Here is a 26,172-nt window from a genome sequence, read left to right as displayed (position 1 = left end):
AGGATTTGAAATGAAATGTATTTGGAGGATTATTAAAAGTGACGATCAATGAATTTGCTAATGGTTTAGTTGTTGATGAACGGTTGCGCCTTTGCCGCTCACCGCATTTTCCTCGGCAAGCCGACGGGACTTTAGTTTTCTGAGCCCACACCAAACGCATTTCTCGCCGTAAAGTTGAATTTGTTGACTTTGTGTGTTTTGCAAACAGGCTGCCGTTTTTGCGAACGGACTCGATGCGGGAGGCCCGCCGCTTGTCAGCTTGGAGTTATTCGGCCACACGCTAGCAGGCTAAATGCCATCGGCGCCTTCCCGCCAACGTTTGTCGGCTCAGCCTCTTCCTTGTTTTCCTGACAGCCTCTCATTGCGTCGTGCTCCTCCGTGACTCGCTCAGATCCTTGCTGGAGACGACGACGACGACGATGAGGAAGATGAAGCCCCAGAAGGGAAGCGTGAGTATTTGAGTATTTCTAGTATATGAGAATGGCCATCTGGACAGACTTTGAGCGTTCAAAAATACATTCCAGATAACACATCTTAAGAAAGATGCAGGAGTGAAAAAGTGGCATTTTCCTATCCGTGCGGTGTGGCTGGTTACCATGGCAACAGCGTCACGATGCAGCACTGCAAATAAGGTTCGTGTATGTGGGATTCACTCGTTCATATTTGTCAGATTCTAAATGACAGCTCGTCTTAACGCAGCGGTTCAGAAATCCCAAATCCTTTTATTGTCATTGTACTCAAGTGTGCAACGAGATTAGAGAGCTGCCCTCACCAGTGCAAACAAAGTATTTTTGGTCCAGGGAGGAAGTTTGGCCACCAGATGGCGTCATTTGGGATTGGAGATCAGCACAGCCTTTGAGTAGAAAATGAGATTAGGGAGAGAATCTGGTCCGAGGGAGTCAAATATTTCTGCAAATTGAAATTGTTGACTAGTGACTGAAAGGGCGCTGAGCTGCGTGCGTGCGTGCGTTGCTCGGGGTTCGCTGCAAGTCGAACTTGACTCAGCATCACTTTGCTGCGCACAAGACGCTAATGCTATCGCTAGCAGACTTCCCCGCCTGAAGTGTCGCTGTGATGGCTCTTCTTGGTGTCTTAAAAAGAATCGTTGGTGTGTGTGTGTGACTAAGACACACACACCGCAAGGAGTCTGGCCGACTGATTAGACAGGAAGGATGAGGATAGAACAACCCAGTTGGTATTCTTTGTGTTGGAGTGTGAGCGTCTTTATCGAGACTGAAATTAAAGTTTGCCCTTTACCCGAACAAATTCCACATTGCGCTCGACTCCTCTCTGACTGTCGCCGTGGCAACGTCCGTCTCGTCGGTAACGTTTCCAAAGTCAAGCTCGTCGAGCCCCGCTCGCCGAGGTCACTTCCTGTCCTCGGTCCCGCCCGCACCGGCGCACCGATCGAAGACGAATCCTAATTGTGACGTCATTCTTTGAGCCGCGGCCAACGTGGCGGAAAGATAAACGAGCAAGAAGCAAACGAAACAAGTTGAATGAGGCGGAAAGCCAAAGAAAAAGTTTTCTGTTCGTCTCCTCAAGACAATTAATGACACATGACCGTGAAAATGGTGCAGGCGTGTGCGTGTGCGTGTGCGTGTGCGCGCGCGTGTGTCTTTGCGTTTGGCTGTGATGGGAGGAGTCGTTTTGAGGATTCTCTCGGCTGATTGATGTCACCGAAGCGGCCGCGTCGCTTGGTTGGCTTTTGCTCGTCCGTCTTCCTAATTGGAGCTCCCGCAAGGCGGCCAATGACGCGGCCCAAATAACTCAGTGGGCGGTGCTAACGGATGTTTAATGTGCTCACGAACGGCAACGCGAATGCTCACGCGCTTTGTTCAACATGACGGATGATTGATGAGTCGGGCTTCACATTTAACCGCAAAATTAACAACTTTAAAAATTGAAGTCAACGTCCGCGTCCCTTTTGACCCATAAATAATTGATTTTGCGCAACCTGAAATAAAAAAACGTTTGAAAGTGAAGCAAAGCATTTATTTCAAGTGGTCCTAAATCCCAAAAAATCAGCAGCGACTCGAGCACGTTCGGATGAAAAAGTCGAATCTAAAAAAAGACAAATAAAAACCACGGCACATTTGGACGTCAGCCTTCAAAGTTGAGTGCTGTGCCGTGAGAAGGCCAAGTGCACCCTCTGCTGCCCAAAGTGGTCATTGCAGGAGCCGTTGTGGCCGGTGGCCTCAGAAGCGCGTAAATAGGGCCTCGCCTTCTCCTTCCCCGCCGATGGACACAAAATCCCCAAAGCCATCGAATCCGTTATCGAAGCCGAATCCGAAGGCCGGATAAAGTGGCTGCTCGAAGTCGGCGTGGAACGTGTGGAGGAGCGTCGGCCCCTCCGAAGTCACGTTGTAGAAGGACAGCGTGCCGTGGAGATGATCCAGAAACACGCCAACCTTTGCGGACTCCGGAGAGGGGCGAGCTTCCAAGTCGAGCGCCCTGCCCTGGTGGCGCGCCGAGTAGGTGCCGTCGTCGTGGTGCACCAGCGCCCACGAGGCTTCCGTGGCTCCCAGACACACGTCGTCACTCTCCCCGAAGCGGCGGATTCCCTCGTACGTGGCGGCAACGTAGACCTTCCCCTCCAAGTCCACCTCCCAGTAGCAGCGTCCGCTCAGTCCCTTGTCGCAAAGAACCTGACGCCAGCAAGTGAACCTCTGCGGGTCGGGAGGGTACCGCTGCTCGTCGTGCCCCACCGTCACCTTCTGCCGCCGGTGCGACAGTCGAAGGCACTCGTGAACCGTGTTGACGTCCAACGTGGGCCTACACAGATCTGAACGAGACCGCACGGCTCATCTTTAAAGTGGCAAGTCATCGGCCGGTGAAATCACTCACATTTCTTCATGCCGGGAATCAGACGTTCTCTGCCGCAGTAGTCCAGGCTGAAGAAAAAGACATGGTCGTCGCCGACACAAACGAAACATCGACGCTGTGCGGGAGGCGGATCTTACTCGACCGTCTCCAGACTGGAGCTCGGATCCATTTGCACCTCCGTCAGCACCCGCTTTCCTTCCTCTCCCGGGTCATTGTAGCTCAGGTCCAGCTCTTGAAGATGGTCGGGGTTGCACTTGAGAGCCTCGGCCAATGAAACGCATCCGGGCGCCGTGATCATGCAGCCCGACAGCCTTGGACAAAGGAGATGAAGTCAGGACAGGACGGTTCCGCTGGAAGTGACTTTTTGTTCCTTACCTGAGGACTCGCAAGACGCAGTGAGGCTTTGCCAGTCCGGCCGACAGAATCGCCACGCCGTCGTCGCGCAAGTCGTTGTCGCTGAGATCCAGATCTCTCAGGTTGGATGGTGAGCTGAGGACGGACGCCAGCATCTGAAAGGCGCTCTTGTTCAGGTTGCAGTCGTTCAGCCTGGAGAAGACGAGCCCGAAGCGAACGTGACTGCGAGCTACGCATGGCTGCGTACTTTAGGCGGGCCACCTACAACGATTTTTGCGACGCCTTGACCACCGGCAGCAGCATCATGAGCCCCACCACCGATGCGGAGTATCGCTTCAGCTCGAAGCGATTCATGGCTTGGTCCGAAGTCAGTAAGAAGAAGACCAGGGCCGACCACGTGCCCGGAGGCAGGCTGTCCGAGGACAAGCGTCCCGAACCGAGGTATCGTTGGATCTGCTCCAGCAGGGAGTCGTCCTTCAGCTCGCTCAGGCAGTAGAACAAGTTGATGTTTTTGTCCGGAGAGTTCCGCTCGATCGTGTTCTTGATCAACTCCACCGTTTGGGAGTTGCTGTGTCCCGCGTCCTTGGGCGCCTTCAGCAGTTCACCCAGGAGGTTCTGGTTGCACCGCAAGGAAAGGCCCAACAGGAACCTGAGGAACAAGTCCAGGTTTCCGTCGCTCTTGGAGGCTTTGTGGATGGCCATCTCATGGAGCCGTGCCATTGGCTTCTTCTTGCAAAGCGTCAGAAGAGCTTCCAGAGACAACTGGGGATCGGCGAGTACGTTTTTGTTGTCCTGGAAGAAGCTCATCATCACGTACAGGGCGGCCAGGTACTCCTGGATGGTCAGGTGGATGAACTGAAACATCTTGCTGGCTTGGTTTTTCTTGAGCGGGCGGACCTCTTTGAAGACCTCGGTGAACATTCCCGTGTGTTTGGCGGCCCGGAAGTAATCGAAGCCGCTTTCCTTCAGCTCGTTCTCGTAGAAGATCTGGCGCTTCGTCATCAGGTGGCCAAACGCCAGCTTTGCCAGCGCTTTGACGTGCTTGAGGCTCTTTTTGCTCAGTCGCTCCTCCGACCTGTCGAGGTGATAAAACAGGAACTCGGTGTACATCTCGGTCAGGGTTTTGGGCAGTTCTCCCTCCTTTCCCGTGTCCAAATAATCCTGAAGAACGGTGGCGGTGAGCCAGCAGAAGATGGGCATGTGGCACATGATGAAGATGGTGCGAGATTTCTGGATGTGCTGAATGACGTGCTCCTGATCCGGGAACCTCTTCTCGAAGTAGTCCAGCCTCTGGCGCTCGCTAAATCCCTTCACCTCGGTTCTGCTGTCGACGAGGTCGGGCGGGATGTCGCCGGCCGCCGCCGGCCGCGTGGTGATCCAAACGCGGGCGCAGGGCAGCAGGTTCCTCTTGATGAGGTGCGCCAGGAGCACTTCCAGCGGGTAGGCTTCGGTCACGTCCAGGTCCACCTTGGTCGCGTCGCTCAGGTCGAGTTTGAGGCGGGACTCGTCCAGGCCGTCCAGCACAAACACGATCTTGATGCTGCTGCTTTCGTAGTCGCGCTTGCCGGACGCTTGCAGCCGGATGAAGATGACGTTCAGCATCTCCTCGCTCATGGGCTTGCTCTCCCAGATGGAGTGGCGCACCAGCTTCGCCAACGAATACTTTTTCCCTTTGTCCAAGTTCAACTCGCGGAAGGTGAAGGCAAATATGAAGTGCACGTCCTTGTTGCTTTTCCTGCTGGCCCAGTCCAGCAGGAACTTGCGCACCAGGAAGGTTTTTCCGATCCCCGCGAAGCCAATGGTGAGCAGCGTGCGGATCGGCCGCGGCTTCCCGCTGGCGCTTTTGAAGATGTCGCACGGTTGGATGGACTTCTTGGCCACGCCGCACATCTCCATCTGAAGCACCTCGTGCTCCTTGTTGGGGACCACGTCGGCGCCGTACGTGACGTAGAGATCCGTGTAGACGTCCGCCAGTCGCGGCTGCTCGCTTCGCTTGCTTTTGCCTTCTGGGGCGTTGATGTAGCTACTTTGCAGGTTGTCTTGCAGCGCGCGCTTGAATTTGGCCATCAAGTCGTTGTCCACTGAGAAGACGGTACCTGAAGGAACACCACAAAATAAAAGGACTGGGCAATACTTGCGAGCGCCGACGAGTGAGATGCCAGATCGCCGTTTGGTGTTGTTATTCGGCGCTCGATGGAAACGTTGGACGCAAAATCAACGGCAATCTTTCCCGATGCTGCCGGTCCCATTCCAATTTCATTCGTAATGTCTGTCGTGTGATTGGCACCGTAACGATGGGTCGCGATAGTGTGCAAAGGTTTAAAGGACGCGACCGGCGCCCACCGAAGATGAAGCGGTCGTTACGCAGAACAGGCGTCATTCGCCAACGACAACCTTCGCGCGCAAGTAGAACGGCGGCGCTTGTAAAATGTCGACGTCGGCTTTCTTCCGTTCCAATTTTGCCGACGGCGCTTTGGCGTCTCACGGGTGTAAAACTTCAGCTGAGCTCTCCTCACTTGTTCTCCGCAAGACGCCCGCCTTCTTCCTCCTCAGCACCGCGTTGCTCCGTCCACGCTCGTGAGCGCCATCTGCAGATGACAAACATTCGCAAATGCGGAATTTTCTTCAAGACTCAAAGAACACAAACACCAAAGTGCACTTGTCTTCCACGGCGGGACGAGAATTCTGCCCTCCCCCGGTGGGCCGATCCAGAAAGAAGGTTGGACAAACTGAACACGACTTTCTCAGTAATCGGGTAACCTGTTTTCTGGAATGCGGTTGACCTCACCTTTAATTTGCCGCATGTGGTCGCGCAGCTGGTTGGCCAGGTTGTAATTTTTGATCTTCTCCAGAATGTTGATGGCCTCCTCCACAGCGTTGTTGCCGTGCTTCTTCTCCAGCTCCAGGACGATGTCCACCTGGTCGGCGTTTTCGTCCGCGCTCTTGGGCAGGTGCAGATGGAATTTGAAGGCCTTGAAGTCGACTTGGCTCACGTCGATGAGCGTTTCCCACAGCAGCTCTTTGCTCTCGGCATCGAGCGCCATCGTTCCGGCACAAAGTCGCCGTGCCGACGATGACCTCGCTCCCCGTCAGACGTCCGCCCCCCGCGAAGCAGGTGGGCGTGGCCATCGTTGATAGCGCACCTCATCGCGACTACTTTTACGAGAGCTCCGAGTCGTAAAGTCATTTGGCTGACGTGACGCACGTTTCCCGGAAAGCACAACTCGGGGTCAACGTTCGGGCTGGTTGTCTTTTCATTGGACAGAAGCGACATCAAAACCGGAGCGTCCAATCGAGCGCTTTAAGGCGGCGACGTTTTGCGATAAGATGCCAGTGGAGGCCAAAGTCTCTTTTTTTTTTTTTTTTTTCTGCAGTGCAAACATCGGCACGGCGACGACGACTTCCTGATGCTCGAGGCTTGACGACGATTTTGTTGACACGACAACCAAGTTAAATCTACTTCCTTGTAACTGGCCGAGCAAATGACAGACGAACGAACCCGCCGTCTAACTCACGAAATAAGTTAATAACGAATCAAACCACCAACCCAATAACTAACTGACGGATTGATGATGACACTTAACTAAATAACTGAGCGACTTGATACCGACTTAACTTGCACCTTCGACCGACGCGCTCGGTAACTCTTTTTAAACCGCACGCGAAAGACAGAAAAGTGGCGTCGGCTCGACGTTCTCGTCTCGTCTCGGCGTCTTCCGAACATCGTCGAGCCAAAGTGGTCGTCACGTCGCCATGGCAACCTGAGGTCAGACACGTCGGCACAAAGCCTCGCGAGAAGGTGCCGTCCCGCTAGCGCCCCCCCAGAGGATGTGCTCTCGCTCTGACGAAGATGCGACGTCGTTGCCGTCAACTTGACTCGTTTGAGGTAAACAAACAAAGTGCGCTCAAAATCCAATCGGAGACGCCAGAAAAATTATTTGTTTTCAATCAAATAACGGATGCGTCAATAATTCCTGAAAATGGAATTAGCGAAATGTTCTAATGTGCACCGTTGTTCAGTTCATTCCAAAATGGTCTTCTAATTCTTGTGACTCGTGAAATTGTCCAATGAAAAAAGTGCAAAGCTGGCTTGCGTTCCACACGCCACTTTCACAAATGAGCAAACTCCAAACGGCTCGCGCTCTTCGCCGATGACGCAAACCGAAGCGCCGGATTTTGCCGTCCTCGTACGCCGGCGACTTGGAAAATTCTTGATTTTAATTTGACATTCTCGCTTACTTTGTTTGAATAAAAGTTGAAATGTGCTTTTCACATTTTCCACCAGCACTCGCTGCTACTTGTAGCGTTGGCAGTTACCTGCAGGTGGCGCCAAAGCACCGCTTACTTGTCATCGGGCGGGCGGGGTGTAACTTTGCCCCGTGGGAGGGGCTCGCTTGATCGCGGGAAGCGTGTTGTGTGTTGACGCCTTTAGACGAGAGGAAAGCGTGCGCAGACGATCATTGAGAGTTGAAATCGCTTCATTTCTTGCTGCGCAGGCATGTCAGAAGTCCGCCTCTTCCTCCACCTTGTCTTCGTCCCCAGCGCCATCATGCTGGACTTTCGTTACCATAGCAACCAGGAGATGGAGAGTTACCTGCGGCGGGTCAACGCCTCCAACCCGGACATCGCGCACCTGTACAGCATCGGACGCTCAGTCGCAGGTACGCTTGCACGCGCGTAGGGCAAGTTTCGGTGGCCGCACGTTACCATGACGACCGAGACACCGACTTTGTAACCTGTCCGTAAACTCAAAATAACCTAATCCAACACGTCCTAATCTGGCCAATCTCACACACACAGTCAATGGAAACAAAAGATTAACTCAGATTAGAGTGTGAGCATATGCGTGCGCATTTGTGTCGCTGTGATTGTTTGTTGGTCCGTGTGTCTGCTCATGTGTGTGTGTCGATGTGTGTCAGGTCAACAGCTGTGGGTGTTGGCTTTAGGTCTGAGCCCCCACCGTCACACTGTTGGCATCCCTGAATTCAAGTATGTGGCGAACATGCATGGAAATGAGGTGAGGAAACACGCACGCACACACACTCGGAGGGTCCCTCCCTGCAGACAGGAAGTTGGTCTAAACTCTAAAAGGAGACTCGAGAGATCAACAAAAGCCTGTCACTGCGTGTGTGTGTGTCAGAGTCAAGAGTGACCCCCACGGACGCACTTACTTAATGAACACCCGCACTGACGAGACGCATTGTCTGGTTACCATGGCAACTACACGCAACTGCGCAAATGTCCCGAAATGGTCACGTCATGGTTGAACGCACGCAACGTAGAGCAAATGAATCGGGTCAGTGGCGTGTGCCAGCTCAGAACCAACGTGTGCACATTAACGGCAGGAATGTGGACGAGTTCAAAGTGTCGGGGTTGCGATGTGGCAAGTGAGTGGTTACCATGGTAACCAGGAGTCAACCAATGATGAAGTTTAGCGGCCCCTCGTGAATACCTGACCAAGATGGCGGCCATCGCTGTGTCATGAAGCGTGTTTGTTTGGCGCCGCTTGCGCATTTCCTTATTGGATTTGATCTTTTTTCCACTTCCGAGGCGCCAATTGTTCTGAAATGTTTTGACCGACCCGATAGCTGCCAGCGCCCTCGAGCGCTAAATGGTCGCCAACTTCCTGTTTTGTCACGACACTCCACAAAAATGTGGCGCTTGTTTTGTCTGCAACATCACAAATATCGCAAACATTTTTTGGGGCGTTCATCATTGACCAGCACACGTGCACTTTATGCGCTCACAATCTCCATGCTACTTGAGATACAATTTGGCTACGTACACCCTCGCCACAGTAACACACACACACACTGTACGAACATGCACACACTGATATAAACACATGCACTATATTACACGGCCTCCATATACTCAAGTCACACATGCACAGACAAACCCACGGGAAACACACACGCTATCTACACAAACACACGCACACACTCAGGACACTTGTCAGGCTGGTTGATTGACGGCACGAGAGTCGTTCAATGGTCGCTTTACGAGATTGTTTCGGTCTCTGAGGAGGTTGGTCATGTTTCAGTCTGTATGGCCAGCTCCTTTTGCCTGCGTTGATTGGCTGAAAAACAAAAGGGGCGGGGCCAGCCGACAGCTCAGGTAGGACTAATGGAAACATGAGTGGACACACGCGCGCGCACACACCACTGTGAGGTCACAAACGGCGTCACGTGTGTTGTGTTGGAGCAGGGCTGGGCAAACCTTTTGATTGGCGGGCCACAATGGGTTCTAAAATTTGACAGAGGGGCCGGACTTGGAGCAGATGGATGGAATGTTTTGTTCACCTCACCTCAATGCAGAAACAATGACATTAAGTGTATGACAAAAACATGTTTGAATTTGAAATGAAAATGAACAAAAGCCTTACGACAAAATATCGGGCTTAGAGTGCGCCTCCTAGTGGCGACACGTCAGAATTACAAAGGAAATCAAACATGAACTGGGTTCATGTTTTCAAGGTTTAACGGGCCACATGTGGCCCCCAGGCCGCAGTTTGCCCGGGACTGTGTTAAAGCGTCACCGTGGCAACGGGCCGGATGGCCGCGAGGCGGCATAAGTGCGAGACCTTTTTATTTTGTGTGCGTGCGAAGGTTCTGGGCCGCGAGCTGCTTCTTCAGTTAGTGGCCGACTTGCTGCGTGGTTACCGCGGCAACCAGAGCTGGGCCACACAGATCCTCACCAGCACGCGCGTCCACTTCCTGCCCACCATGAACCCGGACGGTTTTGACCGGGCCGACACCGACTGCTACCTCAGCCGAGGAAGGTAGGCGCAAGACTGAAGTTGAAGTTTCCTTTTGCTGTTTCCGCCGCCCTTCTCTTCGTCACGCATGATGATGGCGGGGTCATTCTTGACATCAAAACAACCCCCCCCCCAATTTAACTAATTTGTTCCACCACACGCACTCGTGACCGAGAGTTTGTGTGTGTGCGTGTTTTGTGATGCGCGACTGTGGACAGAAAAATAAACAGGAAACATGCTCCAAATCAAACGTCTTTCTCATGATGTGTTTGTTGTGCGACATTTGAAGTCGTCCTAACATGACTTTGTGAACGTGCGCGTCAGGTTCAACCGGAACGGCGTGGACCTGAACAGGAACTTCCCCGATGTCTTTGCTGACCTGCGGGGGCAGCACGACGTCGACGTCGACGCCGGCGGCAGAGAGGCCGAGGTCAGCCGGCGTGCGCACGTGAGATGTCGTCACTTTTTGAGCGCATGTGACGTGATGTCGGGGCAGGTCCGGGCCGTCATGGGCTGGTTGAAGACGGAGACGTTCGTCCTCTCGGCCAACCTGCACGGCGGCGCCCTGGTGGCCAGCTACGCGTACGACAACGGCAATGGCGGTGAGAGCGTGCGCGTTGGCGCGCACGTTGGCGCGCAACTCACGCGTTTGAAGCGTGTTCAGGTGGCGAGCTGGCGGGTCAGGCGAGCTTGACGCCCGACGACGACGTCTTTGTCCACCTGGCCAAGGTGTACTCGCACAACCACGCCAGCATGCACCAGGGGGGGCGCTGTGGAGACCAGGGACCCTTTCAGGAGGGCATCACCAACGGCTACCGGTGGTACCCGCTCACGGGTCAGCGTCCGACTGTCACTCGCCGCCATCCCATAATAAGGCCTCCGCTGACGTGCGTGTGGCCGCGCAGGCGGCATGCAGGACTACAACTACGTGTGGGCTCGCTGCCTGGAGGTGACGCTTGAGGTGTCGTGCTGCAAGTTCCCCCCCGCCGGGCAACTTGCTTCCTTGTGGGCGGACAACAGGAAGAGTCTGCTGGCGTTCATCCGCCAAGTCCACTTGGGTAAGCGTGCGCACACGCATGCGTCCGTCGCGCCAAGCATCACCTTCCACAGCTGTGTGTGGGTTCAGGGGTCAAAGGGCGCGTGCTGGATGGGTCAGGGGTGGCGCTGCGCAACGCCGTGGTGGAGGTGACCGGTCGCCGCAACGTGTGTCCCTTCACAACGGACAAACATGGAGAATACTACAGACTGCTACTGCCGGGCAACTACACTTTCACTGTTAAGCGTGCACGCACACACGCACGCACACACACACACACGCACTGCCACACACACTTTGTGTAGCTCAACGTTTTGTTTTGTTTTTTTCCCCTCTTCTTAGGTGACATATCCCGGCCACGAGGTGGTGACACAAACTTTTTTCGTGCCTTACGGTCCAGAGCGAAACTCGGCCCTGACGCACGACTTCCTCTTGCATCGCATCACCGCGGCAACGGGCGACCCCACGTTCTCATCCGCGCGGTCTTGCTTGTCACTCAAAGACTCGCTGGCCACGCTAGGGATGGCGCTCGCTTGCCGCAGCCTGATCAACTGACGTGCGAGACTAAAGCGCCTTTTTGTTTTGGCGAGAGTGACGGCGGTGCAAAATTTTTCCACAGGAACACGTCAGGGCGGCACAGCAAAAACCAGGCTGAGAATTCGTTACCTTTCACGCTGCTGCATTTTTGCCGTGTCTTTGAGGTTAATGTGGCTTGGCGCGTGTCGGAGATGTGTCTTTGAGGTGTGTGTGTGTGGCGTGTCTCGGAGGAATGACTTTGATGGGACTCTCGCGTCTTTGTTTTGAGACTTGCTGACATTTAGTTTCTGTTCAGCCGGAGTGTGCGGCGTCTTGTTGTTGACGCACGCGTCTTTGTTGCATTTCTGTGACACGTTCCGTGTGATTTTGGAAAAAATACCAAAAACTTTATTCTTTGACACAAAGGCAAGAAACGGTCTTTTGGTTTCAGTCAGGACAGCAAAGGTCGTCCCCGTTGGCCAACTTCCTGTAGAGGCGCTTCAGTTGCTCGGGCGTCGGCCTCTTGGAGTCGGGCGTGCACGGAACGTCAAAGTCGGACGAGGCCGTCAGCGGCTCGTCCGCTTCCGACGGAGCGTCGCGGTTCTGCGAGGAATGATTGGACGTCGAGGCGGACAGCGAGAGGGAGAAGTCGTCATCGTCGTCATCGACGTCATCGTCGTCGGCTCGCTCGCTCAACGCTTCTTGCGTCTGGCCGGAGGGGGCGGGGCTAGGGGAGGAGCAGGGCTCGGGATGGCCCTTGAGGCTGTTCTGGCTGTCGGGGAGCGGCTCCACGGTGAAGAAGTCGTCCCATTTGGGTGGCCGGCCCGCGGCACTTCCCGTTTGGTCGTGCCATTTGGTCTCGTTTTCGTCCTCCTCGCTTTGCTCGTCGTCGTCGTCGTCGTCGTCGTCGTTGGACTCGGTGCAGTCGATGAAGTTGTTGTTGCACGCCGCGTTGTTGGGGTCACTTGTGACGGGCCGCAGCGCGTCCTCCCCAGAGACGGGGGGCGCTGTGGCGTGCGCTCTGTGCTCTGTCACAACAGCCGGACGCGATAAGCACACGCATGCAAAAAGGAGCGGAAAGGAGGACGCACCGTCGGGGACGTGCCGACGTGGCGGCGGCTTCTTTTTTGGCGGGGCCGCCGCGGGGCTATCAAAGAGGTCATCGTCGCCCTCCGAATCTGACGGGACAAAGACAAGTGTGAAGGAAGTGGCGTCTTTGGAAGCACTCGTGTTCGTGGCCCGCGTCTCGGAGTCGAAGCGTCTTTGTGGCGTGCGCGTCTCACCGCGAGGAGGCGTCGGTGTGGCGTGGCGGCGTTTGAGCACACCCAGCGGTTCGTAAGCCGAGTCGTCGCGCGCTCGTTTCCTGCACGTGGTCTGGAGCCTGCCGGAACATTTTCACACGGGTGACTTTTAACATCGGACGAGTTGCTGAGTTTCGCCGGCGCCGGCGGCCCACTCACATGCGCGTGACCTCGGCGAGAGTGCGCCCGATCGGGACCACGTTGGGGAAAACCTGCACGGGCTGCAGGTAGGACAGGAAGTCTTTGACCTGAAAGCGTTTGAAATTCAACTCATGAATGTCATTCATCCATGCTATGATAAATTCAAGCTTACGGAACTTTTGAATTGGAATTAGGCAAATGAAATTCTAAATTTTAAAGCAGACGTCGACCCCCCCCCCCAAATTTTTGATCGATGGCGCTCGGATTCATTTTGCCCGAGCAGCAAAATCAGAGGAAAATGAAAACTCTGAAATTTCCATCCAGAAAATCCCAATTCCTAAAACTCCAAATTTGGAATTGAGAAATTCAAAGTCAAAGGAGACAAATTCCAACGGGCCGGACGTCTTCGGCGACGGAAGCGGGCCGACCTCGCAGTAGGACGAGTGGAAGCTGAAACACGCTCGGAAGGCGTCGCTTCCCGACCTGCAAACATGAAAGAAGGGATGAGCGGCGCGTCCCGGCCGACGGCGAAGGTCGTGCGGGCGTTACTTGATGACCACGGCGGTCTTGTGCGTCCTCTCCCCGAACCACATGGTGGACGGCTTGATGCTGAGCACGCGCAGGTCGGCGCCGTCGCCAGACTGGCGGCCGCACGGCAGCCAGCGGCCGTGGAAATGCTGCTCGCTCTGCACCCAAAAAGGGTTCAGCCGCACGTCTTTGAGGGGCGCGTGTCATTGCGCCGCCGCCGCCGCGCCGTCACCTTCGGGTGTCTGCAGGCATGAATTTGCGTGCGGCGCTCGGTGGTCACGTAGCTCAGGATCTCCGGCATCCTCCGGAACATCAGCAAGTTGTTGACATGTACCTGAGGGCGGCAAGATGGCGGCCCATTGTCTTTGTTTGAGGTGTCTTTGAAACAAAACACTAAAATGTGTCTTTGAGGCTCTGTCTTTGTTTGGCTCATCTTTGAGGCGTGTCAATGGCGTTGGATGTTGCGGCGTGTGCCCTTGAGAGAATCTTTGCATCAAGCTGTGTGTTGCGCGTGTCTTTGAGGTGCGCGTTTACCCGCGTGTTGAACTCTTGGCCCAGCCTGGTGAACAAGTACTCGTAGCCGTAGGCCGCCTTGCAGTTGAGCCAAACCACGTGGAGGTCGCTGCGGGCGATCCAGTCGGCCGCCAGACGCAAGATGGCGCCGACGCACGCCTCCTGCGCACGCACACGTGATCATGGACGACGCTCACGTTTCGGCCAAATCTCATGCTGACGTGTTCACGTGGAAAATCCGCAACTTTTTTTTTTTCTTTTCCCTTTTCGCTCTCGATCCGATTTTTTGTACTTTGTATGAAGCCAAATAAACGAAGCTGAGATTCGTTTCGACGAGTGTGCTTACTCGCGAAGGAATCTGATAGAAGCGTGGGTCGAAGAAGGTGGAGTCCACGTACACGCTTTGGATGTCCTTCACCCTGCGCCGCCAACGGCAATCACGCGACAGCAGCAAGTGGAAGAAGAAGATGAGCGCGCAGATGACAACAAGAAAGAAGAAAAGGAAGCGGAGGATGGCGGCGACGCACCCGCTGCCCGAGTGCAAGTGTTCCATCCTGGCGGCGTCCCCCAGGGCCAGTCTGAAATCTCCCGTGTACAACACGTTTCCACGGCAACCTTCGAACAGGAACCTGAAGGCATCGTCGTCGTCGTCGTCACGGGCGAGTTTCAAGTGTGACGTTTTTGCGGCCGCACTTACATGACGGAGCCGGGACAGTGTCCGGCGGGGAGCAGCGTCACCACGAGCTCCTCGCTCTGCACGGGACAACATTCGACATCGTTCAAAGGTTTGCAAACGCGTCGGTCGCCTCAACGCCGCAGCTCACCTCTCCTGATGCCTCGTCCGCCAGCGAAATCTGAGTGGGACTCTCCAGCTCCAAAGGAACCTGAAGCAACAAAACAGAAACACGTGGAGCGCCGTCGTGCAACGTGACAAGTGAGAAAACGCGACAGCGCCAAATGGGAAAAAGGTGAAACAAAAAGGGTTGTTTGTGAAATGTGCTCATCTTAGGAAAACTAATCTGACTTTTGCTCAAACCAGGACTGCACAAATTGAAATTCAACTCAACGATTACAAAATTGGCATCATTGTTAAAAAATAGACAGGATATATAATATATATTGACTGGACTGATTTGACTGTCTGATCGCATTTTGAGTTCAAAATTTGAGCGTGTCATTAAAATAGTTTATTAAAATGTTATAAGAGTTCTATGGCAATTTTAAGTGCATAGCAAGAAACTCCAAGGCACTTTTTTTGCTTTTTACAAGGAAACCATGTTCATAGTTAGACATTTGCACCTTTTTTAATGAGAAGATTTTTGGATTGTCTAAATATTCGTGATTCGCATTTTTTGATGTATTGATATCAAATCGAGCAGCCCTCGTTGAAACGAGTCAAGCCAACGTTGGGAGTGCAGGTTTGCTATTTGAAGCAGTGCTCAGTCCGTCCCGATCCACTTGAATCAAGTCCAAAAGTCTTCTCACAATGAATTGCTCCCAGAAGAGATGCTTGCGGCTGCTCAGCAGAAGTTCTTTGGTCACCAGTGAGCAGTAAAGTTTGACTCGACGGCTGAAAAACATCACAGCAAGTCAGCAAAAAAAAAAAAAGCACAAGAGCTTCACGTGTTCGACTGATGATGACTTTGCTGGCTGCAAAAGAAATCGTCAAGTTGCTCGACTCGATTGCTTCTGCGTCACCACCTCAGCATCATTTCTGGACCGATCGTGTCACTCGAATCACCTGGAGCGCAGTCTTCTCTTCAGTTTGGGTGCTTTAATCCCTCTCATGTGATCTAATGGCGAAGAAAAAGAACGGAACATTTCGGTCGCCCAGGCTAGCTTATCTTAGCTTAGCCTAGCTCACCTTTGTGACAGTGCGACAGGAAGTAGGCGCGAGCGTGCAAGTTCTCGTGATCGAAGCGATCCAGAGAAATGTTCGGATATTCCTTCATTCGACCCGCAAACGAGCTCATGTTTGCATCAACGCGCTCGTGAAAAGAATCAAATTGTTGTTGATGTTGACAACATGCTTTTCTGTCTCCAACGGCCGTGGCTTCTTGTGCTTGTCACGACTGCCCTCGTGTGTTGCGTTCACGCTTCTTTTTTTTCATCTTTATTTTCTCATCTTCCTCCCATTTTGTGAGACGCACGAAGGTCGCGGGCGAGCCGTCTTTCCTGGATTGGTTGCATAGTATCACATCAGTCGAATGGAAAACAATCACTGACCAATGGAAAATGGCACATTTTGAACATTTTCAGCAGCGCAGAAACAAAAACATTTCGGTGCCCACTGACGTCATCTTTACAGACGCTTTTCTTCCCCGCTCCCTCTTCCGAAGAATAGAAGAAAGTAACGCAAATTGTCTAAGCACCGAAGTTGATCTTTGTACAAATAAGCAAGCATCATTAAACCCCCCAAAGGTTATGGAGAAAAGTTCAATAAGTTGATGACTCAACAAAACGTATCACATTACGAGTATGGGGCTGTTTACGCACAAATGCAGTTTTGGTTTGCACCACAAGACGGCAGTGGCGTGTCGTCATCAACACCGCGATTATGTTGCGGAGGGTCGCAGGGCGTGCTGGTGCCGATCTCGGGTGACTCTGACTCTCTGACTCTGACTCTCTGCCTGCACTGCTCGCCGGCCTGTTGCATGGCGCACGCACACGCACACGCACGCCTGCAGCGACCCCGGCAGTGGTGATTCGCAACGATTCCCAATGTTTTCCGTTTCCGCATTTGCGGCGCCTTCGAGGGAGGTGGAGGAGCGATGTGTAAAATCCTGGCAGCTTCCGAAAGCTTAGTTTTGATTCAACTATCTTTGAGTGTTGTGTGTTGCCCATGTGGTCGTGCAGTGAGGACAGTTAAACTTAAGTGCGCTCAACTTTTTGAGTGACGCCATCAAAAGGCGACAGTGTGTGAATGGGGCGGAAAAGAAAAGTCGTTTTCTAGTTTGCGAGGCACTTTGAAAGGTCTTAATCGACGGACGCCAACAATTTTGGTCGTATCCTGGATTATTAAATTGTTAAATCAAGCCAAAAAATACGAAGCATTCCAGTCCTGTAGGTAGCGCTAACTTGGATTAGGGCTGGCGGCTAACCGCAGCCATTTTACGCGAAGAAGAAGAAGAAGCAGACGCGAAGAAGAATCAGCATCAGCTGGTAAACGCACTTTGCTAATGTCTGGCGGCAGTCAATGAGAGTGTGCTTTTCTTTGGCGTTTTCGTCGTCTTTTTTTGTTTCTTATTCTTGTTTTTGTGCAGGTGGCCGCACGTGGAAGTGCCCCCAAGTAAGTTTTGAATTTCTTTCAAGCCGGTAACGTCGAACGCTAAACCGAGAGGAGACGAAATTGTTCGCTCAGAGAATTCGTGTTACTTTTTTCTGCATTCGAGGCTCCAGAAAGAAAGTACTTGATTTTTGTAGTCGAATCTTTTTTTCTGTTGCATGTAATCTGTCATCTATGCATGGGTTTTGAATTTTTTTTGTTTACATTATTTACATATTAAAATGTTGATAGTTCAAATTTATTGTGATTACAATAACGATTATTTCAATAATTGGTTCATCTTGATATTTTTCTGTTCTTTTATTTTGTTTAAGAAAGCATTTTAATTTCCGTACCCTGATTCCCAAATGGGAACTCAAGTTTACGTCCATCTCTGATTATTTTTATCTGCCAATTTACAGATTATAGTCTGTCTCCTTTCATCGGAGAATACTGTAGAGAGATTGAAATTAGGTTGTGCAATTTTAAGGTACAGTACATAAGGTCTCTAAATAATTCTGAAAATAGTTGTTGAATAACCGCTAACGGGCTAGTTTAATTCTTTGATTTCAGGAAGCTTCAGTTGTAATGATGAAAAGATTTCTTGAGATGACATATTTGTGACTGCCTTGTGTTCAGGATGCTGTGCGCTCTCCGGAGCCTTGCGGTGGATCTCCGTGGAGGTTTGCGGCTGAGGAAGACTTTGCGCAAACTTCATCCGATTCTGCTGCCACCCGCCCGCCTCTTATCTCATGGCGAGCGATCGTCGCTCAAGCTGAAAATGAGGACGCGCACGGTGGTGACGCTGCTGCTGGGCGGCGGGCTGCTGGCGGCGTGGGCGTGGGTGGACGCCGAGAAGCGGCGGGAAGAGCGGCGGGCGCGCGCCGAGCAGCTGCGGCGGACAGCGCTGGGCCGGGGCGACTTCAGTCTGGTGGACCACGGCGGGCGGCGCCGCACCAAGCGCGACTTCCTGGGCCACTGGGTTCTGCTTTACTTCGGCTTCACGCGCTGTCCCGACATCTGCCCCGACGAACTTGACAAGATGAGCGCCGCTGTGGCCGAGCTGGACGCCGACGCCGAGCTGCCGCCCGTGCAGCCGCTCTTCATCACCGTCGACCCCGAGCGCGACCGCGTGGACGCGCTGGCCCGCTACGTCAAAGACTTTCACCCTGGTAGGTCTACTTGCAAACTTTTCAAAACTGGATGCTTCCATGGGGGATGGAAGGGATCCATCGTGAGCACTTTGTGTCCAGCGCTCCATGAATCTGATGCGTTGTCATTCCTCTTTTTTTTTTAACTGGCAGGTGGGCCTGACGGGCACATCGGAGGAAGTGCAGGAGGCGGGCCGCGACTACCGCGTGTACGCCAGCCGCGGCCCACCGGACCAGGACGGCGACTACCTGGTGGACCACTCGATCCTCATCTACTTGCTGGGCCCCGACGGACTCTTGGTCGACTACTACAACCGGCTCAAGGACAAGGATCACATCGTGCAAAGCGTCCGCCGACACATGGCCGAGCACGGCGAACTGCAACGCTGGTGACGGCGTTGTTGCTCCTTTAGGCCTGCCGCCGCCGCCGCCGCCTCTAAATCGCCATGGTCAAGTAAGAGGGGGCATTTTGGAACCATTTCTCGTGAGAAAAGTTGAATGGAAAGCAATCATGTTTCACAACGAGACATGAATAGAATTAAAAAAAAAAAAAAAAAAAAACTTTTCAAGAGATTTGTCAGTAGTTTATTGAGTGCAAAATATTTCACGGATCCAAAATGGCGTGCAGTTGTTATGTTATTCAGCAAGCACATGTGCGTGAGTTTTTGATGTACCGACAGATGTTGCGAGAGCGGAGATTCTTTGTTGTAAGTGTGGCTAATGAAGTAAACGAGTTTTTTTTCTCCAAATCCTCTCTGGCTCCTGAGTCAATACAGTTGTTCTGGATTTGAAAATAATGAAAACTTTGGCATCCAAATGTCTTTAAGCATACGTTTATTTGACAACTGTTCAGGTTCATAAAATTCTAAAGTTTTTTCCCCTTCACTCTAAGACAAGACATGTTTAAAAATTGTCCTAAAAAGATTGAGCGACTCGTTTTTGACAGCAAATCAAGTTTGGAACATTGTTTGACATTTGTTTTCATTTCAAACAAAAACAAAAGGTCAGCAGCATCTTAGAAAGTCAACACCTTCAAATTGATGTCTTATCAGCCGTCAGAATTTTTCAAAACGACAAACATTGGTGCTGATAAGCTACGGTTGCTAATCATGTGTCCCTAATAGCTCATCGGAGCTCAAAAAGCCACACGCAATCAAAACTCGCAGATACGACACTGTAGAAGGTGAGGATGGACAAAAGTGATGCTCACGTGCACAACACGTGAAATGATATCCCAAAGAATCACCGAGGAGGCTTAGGTTAAAAATGGATGGATCCGTCCAATACCTTTTGGGATTGCTCAATAAATTGCATTGACGACACATTTTCATGACGCAGGCAGGAGCTCGTCGTCGTCCGTCGGAGGAGGAAGAGCCGGCGGCTTTTCAAACCTGTCGACGGCGCGAACCTCACTGAGGAGCGTCAAGCCCATCGAGTCCACGCTCTCCTCCAGAGCCGCCGTGCGGTCGATGGCCACCGTGCGCTCGTTGGCCTGAAACACGCACGCGCGTCACGGCGGCGTCGCGGTCGCGTCGCGGCGTCCCACTTACCAGATGCAGAGACGCCAGCAGGAACTTGCAGGCTTCAGCACTGTCCAAGCCGCGCACGATGGACGAGAAGGCGCGGCGCTGGCCCACGCCGTGCAACGCCATCACAATCCTGTCGCCGTATCGGTGGATGTCGAACGCCGGCTGCGCCTCCTGAGAGCGAAGACGGCATCAGGAGAGGAGAGGAGGCGCTGGCGAAGACGATGGCGGCCCATTACCTGCCGGAGGAGCTTGGGGCGCAGCTGGTCCTCCCACTCTTGGACACGCTGGGACAACGCCGTCTGCTGCGCGTAGTCTCGACAGTTCCTCGCCATCTGCTCCTAAAGGCGCACCCGCTTGTTACACTCTGCCTTCGTGTGACGCGTGATGTCATCACGTACCACTCGCAGCTTGACCAGCTCCTCGTAAGTCAGCTCAGCTTCTGCAAACCGACGTTTGCAACTCATCAAGTCAGGAATCCGTCCGTCAATCATCTGAACTCACCTGGAGACACGTCGTCGCCGCCTGCCTCAAACACTTCCTGGTCCTCGTCGTCGTCTTCATCTGTCGACAAACCACACACTTGATGCTCAGGTTTGAGCGTGCGTGCGTGCGTGCGTGTGTGTTTGCGCTAACTGAATTCATCCTGGTGCCTTTCTTGTGTCTTTCCATCCTCCGGCTCCAGAAGCCTCCGCAGGTCCTCATCCAGAGCGCAAACTCCAAATGCTTTCCGGTTTGTTCTCTTGAGGTTGTGCAGCTTGCTTTTGAGGCTCCTCCGATAAATGTAGTTGAGGTCTATCGTCAAGGCAAGGCCCCCCAATTAGAATTTGACGCGACTCCAAGTGAAGCGCACATGTTGGTGTGTGAACGGTACCGAAGCAGGTGGGTCCCTTTCTGAGCTTGTGTTCTGGAGGATCATCTGCAAGAAAGATAACAAGGCAACGTGTTGACGTGTGGCCAAGGCAAACGGCGCCAGCGAGCGACTCTGACATGTTTGTTTGAACCAGGTCCTGAAGTCGTGCAGGGTCGGCGCAGCCTGCCATTTCCTCTTGCCTTTGTCGTCCAGACCGGGTGGAACCTTGTAGGTCTTTCCTGCAGCCACCAGAGGACCGGTCAAGTCCACCTACGCCCTTGACCATGTGACACGAAAACACACACTTTCAAGGCATACCTGAACGGAAAGGTTTGTCGGCCTCCAGCGTGGCGTACGAGTCGTGAAGTTCCCACATGTTGCGCTGAAACAGAAAGTGGACAACGTCATCGCAAGCGAGCGGCGAAAAGGAGGCGACGGCAAGAGTTTGGTCGCCATACAGCAGGGGGCGCCGCCGCGTCCACGGGGACAACCGGTCGTTGTTCTCGACGTGGAGCCTGCACGTAACACAACACACGGAATGAAACGCACGCACGCAGTGCGCGCACGCAGTCACTCGGATGCACGCGCGCCAACCTGCTGCCTCTCGATGTGCTCGTCTACTTCCTGTTCCACTTCCATGGCGCCGTCAGCAGAGAGGAAGCTCCGCCCAGAGACGTCTGCCGTCTTTTCATGACCGCCTATCGCGGAGTCGGCACGCACATGGGATGGAGAAACATCAAAGGGTATGTACGTGCACGTGTGTGCACGTGTGTGTGTGTGTTACCAGCGTCCTGGAGAGGCGTGGTGCTGCTGGTGGTGGGCAGCGTCAGATGGATCAAGTCCTGAAGGCCCGGCAGGAAAATATTGATGCGGAAGTCCTTTTGGCTGCACACCACCTCGCCTTTGGCACTGACACACACACACACACACACACACACGTGCACGCACGTAAAGACCTGAAGGCCACCCGCTGTGGTGTTCGGACACTCGCCGGCCCACCTGATGAGAGGAAACTTGCGCTTGTCTCGGCTTTCAGGAGGAATCAGCGACGCTGGCGGCAGAGGAACCACCGTCACCGGCTGCAATGACAAGAACGGCGGCAGACGCTTTGACTGACAGCTCAGGCAAACGCCATTTGTCCCCAGTTGCCTTTCTGTGTGAATCTCATTCAGGTGAGTGAGGAAAAAAACTAATCTGACCACGCTGACTTCTGGCCTGTCCACCCCGTCGAAAGTTTCAATGTCCAGTTCGTAAAACTGCAACCATGACAAGAAAGAAACTTAAGTCCGGCTGTTGACGTCCATGTGGTGCACTTCCTTTTTCTTACGTCGTCGTCGTCATCCTCATCCTCATCCCGGTGCACCGCTGCGTTGTCACCTTTGTCATCACGCGCCGCTGCCTCTTTCATTTGTCTGGCAACCAAAAAAAAAATGTCAAATGACAGCAAGTTGCAAGGTGGACTCGATGCGTTCCTTACTTGTTCTTCCTGTCTCGGATGTAGTCCAACGTTTGGAAGACCAGATTGTGCAGCAACTCCACCTGCAACAACATCATCGTCACATAATTGGTCATTTGCTTTGTCATCCCACAGGTGGCCCTCTCCTGCTTTCGCTGAGGCTGGCCGACTTGCAAAGAGAGAGAGCCGACGACCGCTGTGAACCTTTCGATTGGTCAACTGCAATGCAAGCCTAGACGACCGCTGACCAAGCTATCCGTTGAAGGCCTTTATTGCGTAGAAAAGGGTCTCGCCCAACTTGTCTGGAAAATTCAGGTCAGTAAACCGCTGTAATACGAAATGTGGTGGCGTTGCATCACTTTGGATTGGAGATTAGCCCAGAATTTGAGACAAAGAGAAGGCGGTGCCCCGTCAATCGTGAGGGGGAGACAATGACACGGTTTATGGACTTTTCAGCATGTTTTTAAGTTGTATATCTGTAAAATAAATAAATAAAATGTATAGATCCCACATGGTTGCATGGATGTTAAGAAATATTATTTGGACGTTGACAGCTTCGATCAGTGTGCTGGGATTTCTTTCCTGAATGTTGGGTGGGCTTTCTCATTCAAGAACACTCCACCTGAACAAATGTAGGAGCCTGGCCGGACTTTGCAAGATGGACATTGGAGACGTTTCGAATGTCAGTTTACCTTCTTGCTGTAGATGCAGGCAGAACCTTGGATGAGCAGCGCCGCCTCTGCAAAGTTCATTTGGGTTTTGCCTTCGTCCAACGTGATGCACATCTCATCCAGCTGCAAAAGACGCATGCGCACGCTCACAACGCCATAACGGTTTGCTTGTTTGCGTTAAAACGTTGTCCACCTCTTCCAGGTAGTCGTTGAGCTCGGCCGCCACGTCCATGTCCCAGTTCTTGGTGAGCTCCCTGATGGGCTGCAGTAGGTGAGCGAATCGGCTCTCGGTGGACTCCATGGCTGCACGCACACACACACACACACACACACACACACACACACACACACACACACACACACACACACACACACGCAGTCCCAATTTCAGGACATGCATCAAACCATAAAAAAACGACTGGTCATAAGAATATACTTGGACAACATTTCTCCAAATCGTGAGCGACACAGTCGCTGCATTGCTCATTCTCGAGGAACTGAGTCTGCTTGATGCATGCAAACAGAAAGTACATCGAGATAATAATTTGGCGCGTGCGTGATGCTTTGCTAGTGCGTGTTATATCATCGGTGACATTCGGAGAAACGACATGGACGGTTATTTCAACGAAATATGATCAAAGTTGTCCAAATAAAATCATCAAGGGGACGACCAACTTACTAGATGCAGTAAAAAAAAAAAATCGGCAAAACGTCAAACTTCCCGGGCGAATCTTCTTTGACTCGTTTTTCCGAGCACTTCCGCTTCACGCCCGATGGAGGCGCTGAAAAGAGGACGCACTGCCGCCTGCTGGTCAGTCTTCACATTACGCTCATCCAAGGTTCTTCTTCGTTGCTTGGCGGTTGGCAAAGCAGCGAAACGGCGCACTCGCGCTACCCCTGGCTGTTTTGCTTTTTGGGGGGGGGGACTTTTGTTTTCATTGCGCGCAGTTGACGTTTGCGAGGAAAACGTTAAAAGTTGGGTTATCATATTTCTTCGTGCATGCATTCCTCAAATTCTGTTCGGTTTGTTTCCTCGACTCGACACGTTTGAATGGATGGTCATAATAGTATCACGTGACCGCGTTCCTGGAAAGTTCCTGGAAGAGAAGCTGCGCCGCCTTTGTTCGCTTTAGTCGCGTTCAAATCGCTTTTGGGTGTCGTGGTCGCGTTCGGCTTGCGAGCACCATGTCGGTGCACCGAGACGACCAAATGGCGTTGCACGAAGCTATTGTGGAATAAAAGGACGCGTGCCAAGATGAGTGAGAACACCAAATGTTGACGGTTGGTCGCGCGCACTGACGACTTTTGGAGCCAAACGAGAACCTCAGTGAGCAGCCAATTTGGATTGTAATGCCTGTTTTGCCTTTAGCATGCTAACAGCTAACAGGCCGCATGGGGGGCGTAGCCAGGACAGTTTGAGTTGAAGTGAGGTGACTACAACCGAGGGGTGGCCACGCGTATGCACGTGACCCCTTCTGAAACTGAGCAAGTCATTTTTGCTCATGTTCATTGCATCCAGTTTCATGAAATGATCAAATGCAATTCAAGCAGGAACAAACTGAAGTCAAAAGCAACGTTAAGACGTGTGAAGAATCAAGAGTCATTATTCTATTGAATGAATATGGCCAATTGATCGCGGTATGTTATTAGCGAAGAAATTAGCAAAATACTTTTTTGTATTTTGTTAATCAGGAAACTGATATTAACTTGCATGTTCAATTGAATCCATTTGTTTTGGGGAAATCTATACAAACCAAAGGAGTTGAGTGACAATTATGGCCACGCCCCCTCCCCTTCCATGTCGTGGCGGGATTCAGGCCAGGGACCGATCACGTGTCCCTTCAAATACACTGGAAAGAATCATGTCAAAATGACGGGATGACTTCTCAGCGTTGCTTTTTACTTGGGGTGTAAAAGTAATTATTTTGATTGGCATTGACTGGAGGGCTGCACAATATATTAAAAAAATATTTATGTAGCGATAATTGCAAATACCTGCAATTGTTGAACATTATCTGGGGAATTAAAATTGATTAGCTTGGAACACATCGAGCTTGCTTATTTTGCGACATGAAAACTAAATATATCTAGCTTTTTTATTACATAATACAATATGTAATTTCCGGAGATGTTAAATATCGCAATAATATCAATATCACTATAGTCGACATCTATATCACGTCTTTCCAATTGTGCAGCCCTTAACTGACTGCAAGAATCAGATGTTGTTTACATACAACAGACTCGTTAAGAGTTTACGTACAGGTTAGTTGTTGTTGTATTTTTTTTTTTTTTTTTTTTGAGTTCATATCAATGTATGAGATCAGAAAGAGCGAGTGATTGAAAAATATTACGTCCAATACTTGTTGTGTTGGTTCACAGAGGAGTCTGGTCGCGATCCCGGTGCGCTCTGGTCCTGGTGGTCTATGCTGACGGTTGGACGCGTGGGTCGATGACCCGCCAGTCGTGCGAGACCATCGGGAGCGAGCCCCCGGCAAAACCCGAGCAGAGGTGCGTGGCCTTGGCCATGAAGGAGCTCAAGAACGCAGGTACCGATCAAGCGCGCCAACGCGGACGCATGTGCACACGCTAGTTGACTAAAAGCTCATGATCTTGCCGTGTTTGCGCTCAGGCTGGTACTGGGGCGCGCTGACGGCCAACGAGGCCAAAGATGTCCTCCGGGACGCACCGGAGGGAACCTTCTTGGTGCGGGACAGCTCTCAAAGGGACTTCCTGTTCACCATCTCCGCCGTGACATCAGCGGGTCCCACCAACCTGCGAATCCGCGACGACGGCGCCAAGTTCAAGTTGGACTCAGCGCTCCCGGTCAGGCACAAACTGCAACAGTTTGACAGCGTGGTGCGCCTGGTGGAGCATTACGTGCAGCTGTCACGTAGCGCTGACTCCGCGGCCGGCATGCCCCCCAACGGGACGGTCCCGCTGCGCCTCACCCGCCCCGCCTACGTGGCCGTGCCACCGCTGCAACACCTGAGTCGCGTGGCCATCAGCAGAAGCGCGCGTCGCCTAGGCGACCTGCCGCTGCCCAACAGGCTCAAGGACTACCTGGCCGACTACTTCTACAACGTGTAGCGGTGCGCTGCTTTAAGGCATGTTTGCATTCATCCTGAAAGGTGCTTTCCTGCTTCTTCCCGGGGCTTCAACCGGTGGTTCTCAAGCTGCTTTTTTTTTTTTTTTCTTGTCTAGGGAAAAAATAATTGAAAAGCGGTGGAGTAGCAGGAAGAACGCCGCAAGCAGCGATCGTCCCCCCCCCCCCCCCC

The 26,172-nt window shown here is 52.5% G+C and overlaps 6 protein-coding genes across 30 annotated transcripts; 3 read left to right on the top strand and 3 right to left on the bottom strand.

Annotated features, from left to right (window-relative positions):
• The first annotated feature begins 52 nt into the window (after positions 1 to 52).
• cpm (carboxypeptidase M) lies at positions 53 to 12,155 on the top strand. Of its 6 annotated transcripts, XM_088288575.1 has the most exons (10): positions 430 to 449; positions 525 to 632; positions 7,677 to 7,841; positions 8,100 to 8,197; positions 9,789 to 9,961; positions 10,262 to 10,539; positions 10,602 to 10,772; positions 10,843 to 10,995; positions 11,064 to 11,212; positions 11,316 to 12,155. In XM_088288575.1, exons 3-10 carry the CDS (start codon positions 7,679 to 7,681, stop codon positions 11,526 to 11,528), a joined length of 1,398 nt encoding a protein of 465 aa, XP_088144701.1. In that variant the 5' UTR covers positions 430 to 449; positions 525 to 632; positions 7,677 to 7,678; the 3' UTR covers positions 11,529 to 12,155. The 6 variants fall into 6 exon arrangements, with proteins under 6 accessions (XP_088144702.1, XP_088144699.1, XP_088144705.1 ...); XM_088288576.1 differs by lacking the exon at positions 525 to 632 and having other exon boundaries at positions 53 to 449; XM_088288573.1 differs by lacking the exon at positions 8,100 to 8,197 and having other exon boundaries at positions 53 to 449.
• LOC148341029 (protein NLRC3-like) lies at positions 1,980 to 6,928 on the bottom strand. Its single transcript, XM_088288548.1, is given in 7 exon segments — positions 1,980 to 2,785; positions 2,848 to 2,894; positions 2,964 to 3,142; positions 3,144 to 3,387; positions 3,389 to 5,276; positions 5,697 to 5,768; positions 5,969 to 6,928. Coding segments are annotated over 7 exon segments (3,273 nt in total). The 5' UTR covers positions 6,225 to 6,928; the 3' UTR covers positions 1,980 to 2,198.
• Positions 11,870 to 16,487, bottom strand: dclre1c (DNA cross-link repair 1C, PSO2 homolog (S. cerevisiae)). 10 transcript variants are annotated; one of them, XM_088288566.1, is made up of 15 exons: positions 15,837 to 16,389; positions 15,714 to 15,765; positions 15,458 to 15,542; positions 14,797 to 14,856; positions 14,670 to 14,725; positions 14,500 to 14,601; positions 14,319 to 14,391; positions 13,994 to 14,134; positions 13,692 to 13,793; positions 13,481 to 13,617; positions 13,360 to 13,414; positions 12,950 to 13,038; positions 12,773 to 12,870; positions 12,581 to 12,667; positions 11,870 to 12,517 (listed from the first exon to the last, which is right to left on the bottom strand). In XM_088288566.1, the coding sequence occupies exons 1-15, from the start codon at positions 15,943 to 15,945 to the stop codon at positions 11,937 to 11,939; spliced, it is 1,827 nt and encodes a 608-aa protein (XP_088144692.1). In that variant the 5' UTR covers positions 15,946 to 16,389; the 3' UTR covers positions 11,870 to 11,936. The 10 variants fall into 10 exon arrangements, with proteins under 10 accessions (XP_088144692.1, XP_088144687.1, XP_088144690.1 ...); XM_088288561.1 differs by adding an exon at positions 16,469 to 16,487 and having other exon boundaries at positions 11,870 to 12,870; positions 14,319 to 14,601; positions 15,837 to 16,147; XM_088288564.1 differs by having other exon boundaries at positions 11,870 to 12,870; positions 15,837 to 16,411.
• A 22-nt stretch (positions 16,488 to 16,509) lies between these two features.
• sco2 (synthesis of cytochrome C oxidase 2) lies at positions 16,510 to 19,137 on the top strand. The gene is made up of 4 exons (XM_088288593.1): positions 16,510 to 17,261; positions 17,877 to 18,409; positions 18,477 to 18,484; positions 18,542 to 19,137. The coding sequence occupies exons 2-4, from the start codon at positions 17,878 to 17,880 to the stop codon at positions 18,779 to 18,781; spliced, it is 780 nt and encodes a 259-aa protein (XP_088144719.1). The 5' UTR covers positions 16,510 to 17,261; position 17,877; the 3' UTR covers positions 18,782 to 19,137.
• socs2 (suppressor of cytokine signaling 2) lies at positions 18,710 to 26,167 on the top strand. 10 transcript variants are annotated; one of them, XM_088288581.1, is made up of 7 exons: positions 19,929 to 20,508; positions 20,600 to 21,510; positions 21,804 to 21,939; positions 22,359 to 22,538; positions 23,097 to 23,165; positions 25,277 to 25,443; positions 25,527 to 26,167. In XM_088288581.1, exons 5-7 carry the CDS (start codon positions 23,125 to 23,127, stop codon positions 25,982 to 25,984), a joined length of 666 nt encoding a protein of 221 aa, XP_088144707.1. In that variant the 5' UTR covers positions 19,929 to 20,508; positions 20,600 to 21,510; positions 21,804 to 21,939; positions 22,359 to 22,538; positions 23,097 to 23,124; the 3' UTR covers positions 25,985 to 26,167. The 10 variants fall into 10 exon arrangements, with proteins under 10 accessions (XP_088144709.1, XP_088144707.1, XP_088144708.1 ...); XM_088288582.1 differs by having other exon boundaries at positions 19,929 to 21,510; positions 25,527 to 26,001; positions 26,099 to 26,167; XM_088288580.1 differs by having other exon boundaries at positions 19,929 to 21,510.
• ncaph2 (non-SMC condensin II complex, subunit H2) lies at positions 19,206 to 23,753 on the bottom strand. Of its 2 annotated transcripts, XM_088288572.1 has the most exons (19): positions 23,574 to 23,751; positions 23,088 to 23,197; positions 22,916 to 23,017; positions 22,245 to 22,306; positions 22,095 to 22,179; positions 21,967 to 22,023; positions 21,767 to 21,846; positions 21,552 to 21,676; positions 21,362 to 21,465; positions 21,226 to 21,282; positions 21,086 to 21,149; positions 20,905 to 21,006; positions 20,789 to 20,833; positions 20,551 to 20,709; positions 20,419 to 20,478; positions 20,316 to 20,356; positions 20,154 to 20,255; positions 19,939 to 20,088; positions 19,206 to 19,880 (listed from the first exon to the last, which is right to left on the bottom strand). In XM_088288572.1, the coding sequence occupies exons 2-19, from the start codon at positions 23,193 to 23,195 to the stop codon at positions 19,716 to 19,718; spliced, it is 1,668 nt and encodes a 555-aa protein (XP_088144698.1). In that variant the 5' UTR covers positions 23,196 to 23,197; positions 23,574 to 23,751; the 3' UTR covers positions 19,206 to 19,715. The 2 variants fall into 2 exon arrangements, with proteins under 2 accessions (XP_088144698.1, XP_088144697.1); XM_088288571.1 differs by having other exon boundaries at positions 21,767 to 22,023; positions 23,574 to 23,753.
• Positions 26,168 to 26,172: the final 5 nt, after the last annotated feature.

The sequence above is a fragment of the Idiotropiscis lumnitzeri genome, chromosome 2 (assembly GCF_059441095.1).
Source record: "Idiotropiscis lumnitzeri isolate Australia: NSW breed Sydney's pygmy pipehorse chromosome 2, RoL_Ilum_1.0, whole genome shotgun sequence".
In the NCBI taxonomy this organism is placed as follows: Eukaryota; Metazoa; Chordata; class Actinopteri; order Syngnathiformes; family Syngnathidae; genus Idiotropiscis; species Idiotropiscis lumnitzeri.
Note: the sequence above shows the minus strand (reverse complement) of the source record. Positions and strands in the feature narration are given on the sequence as shown.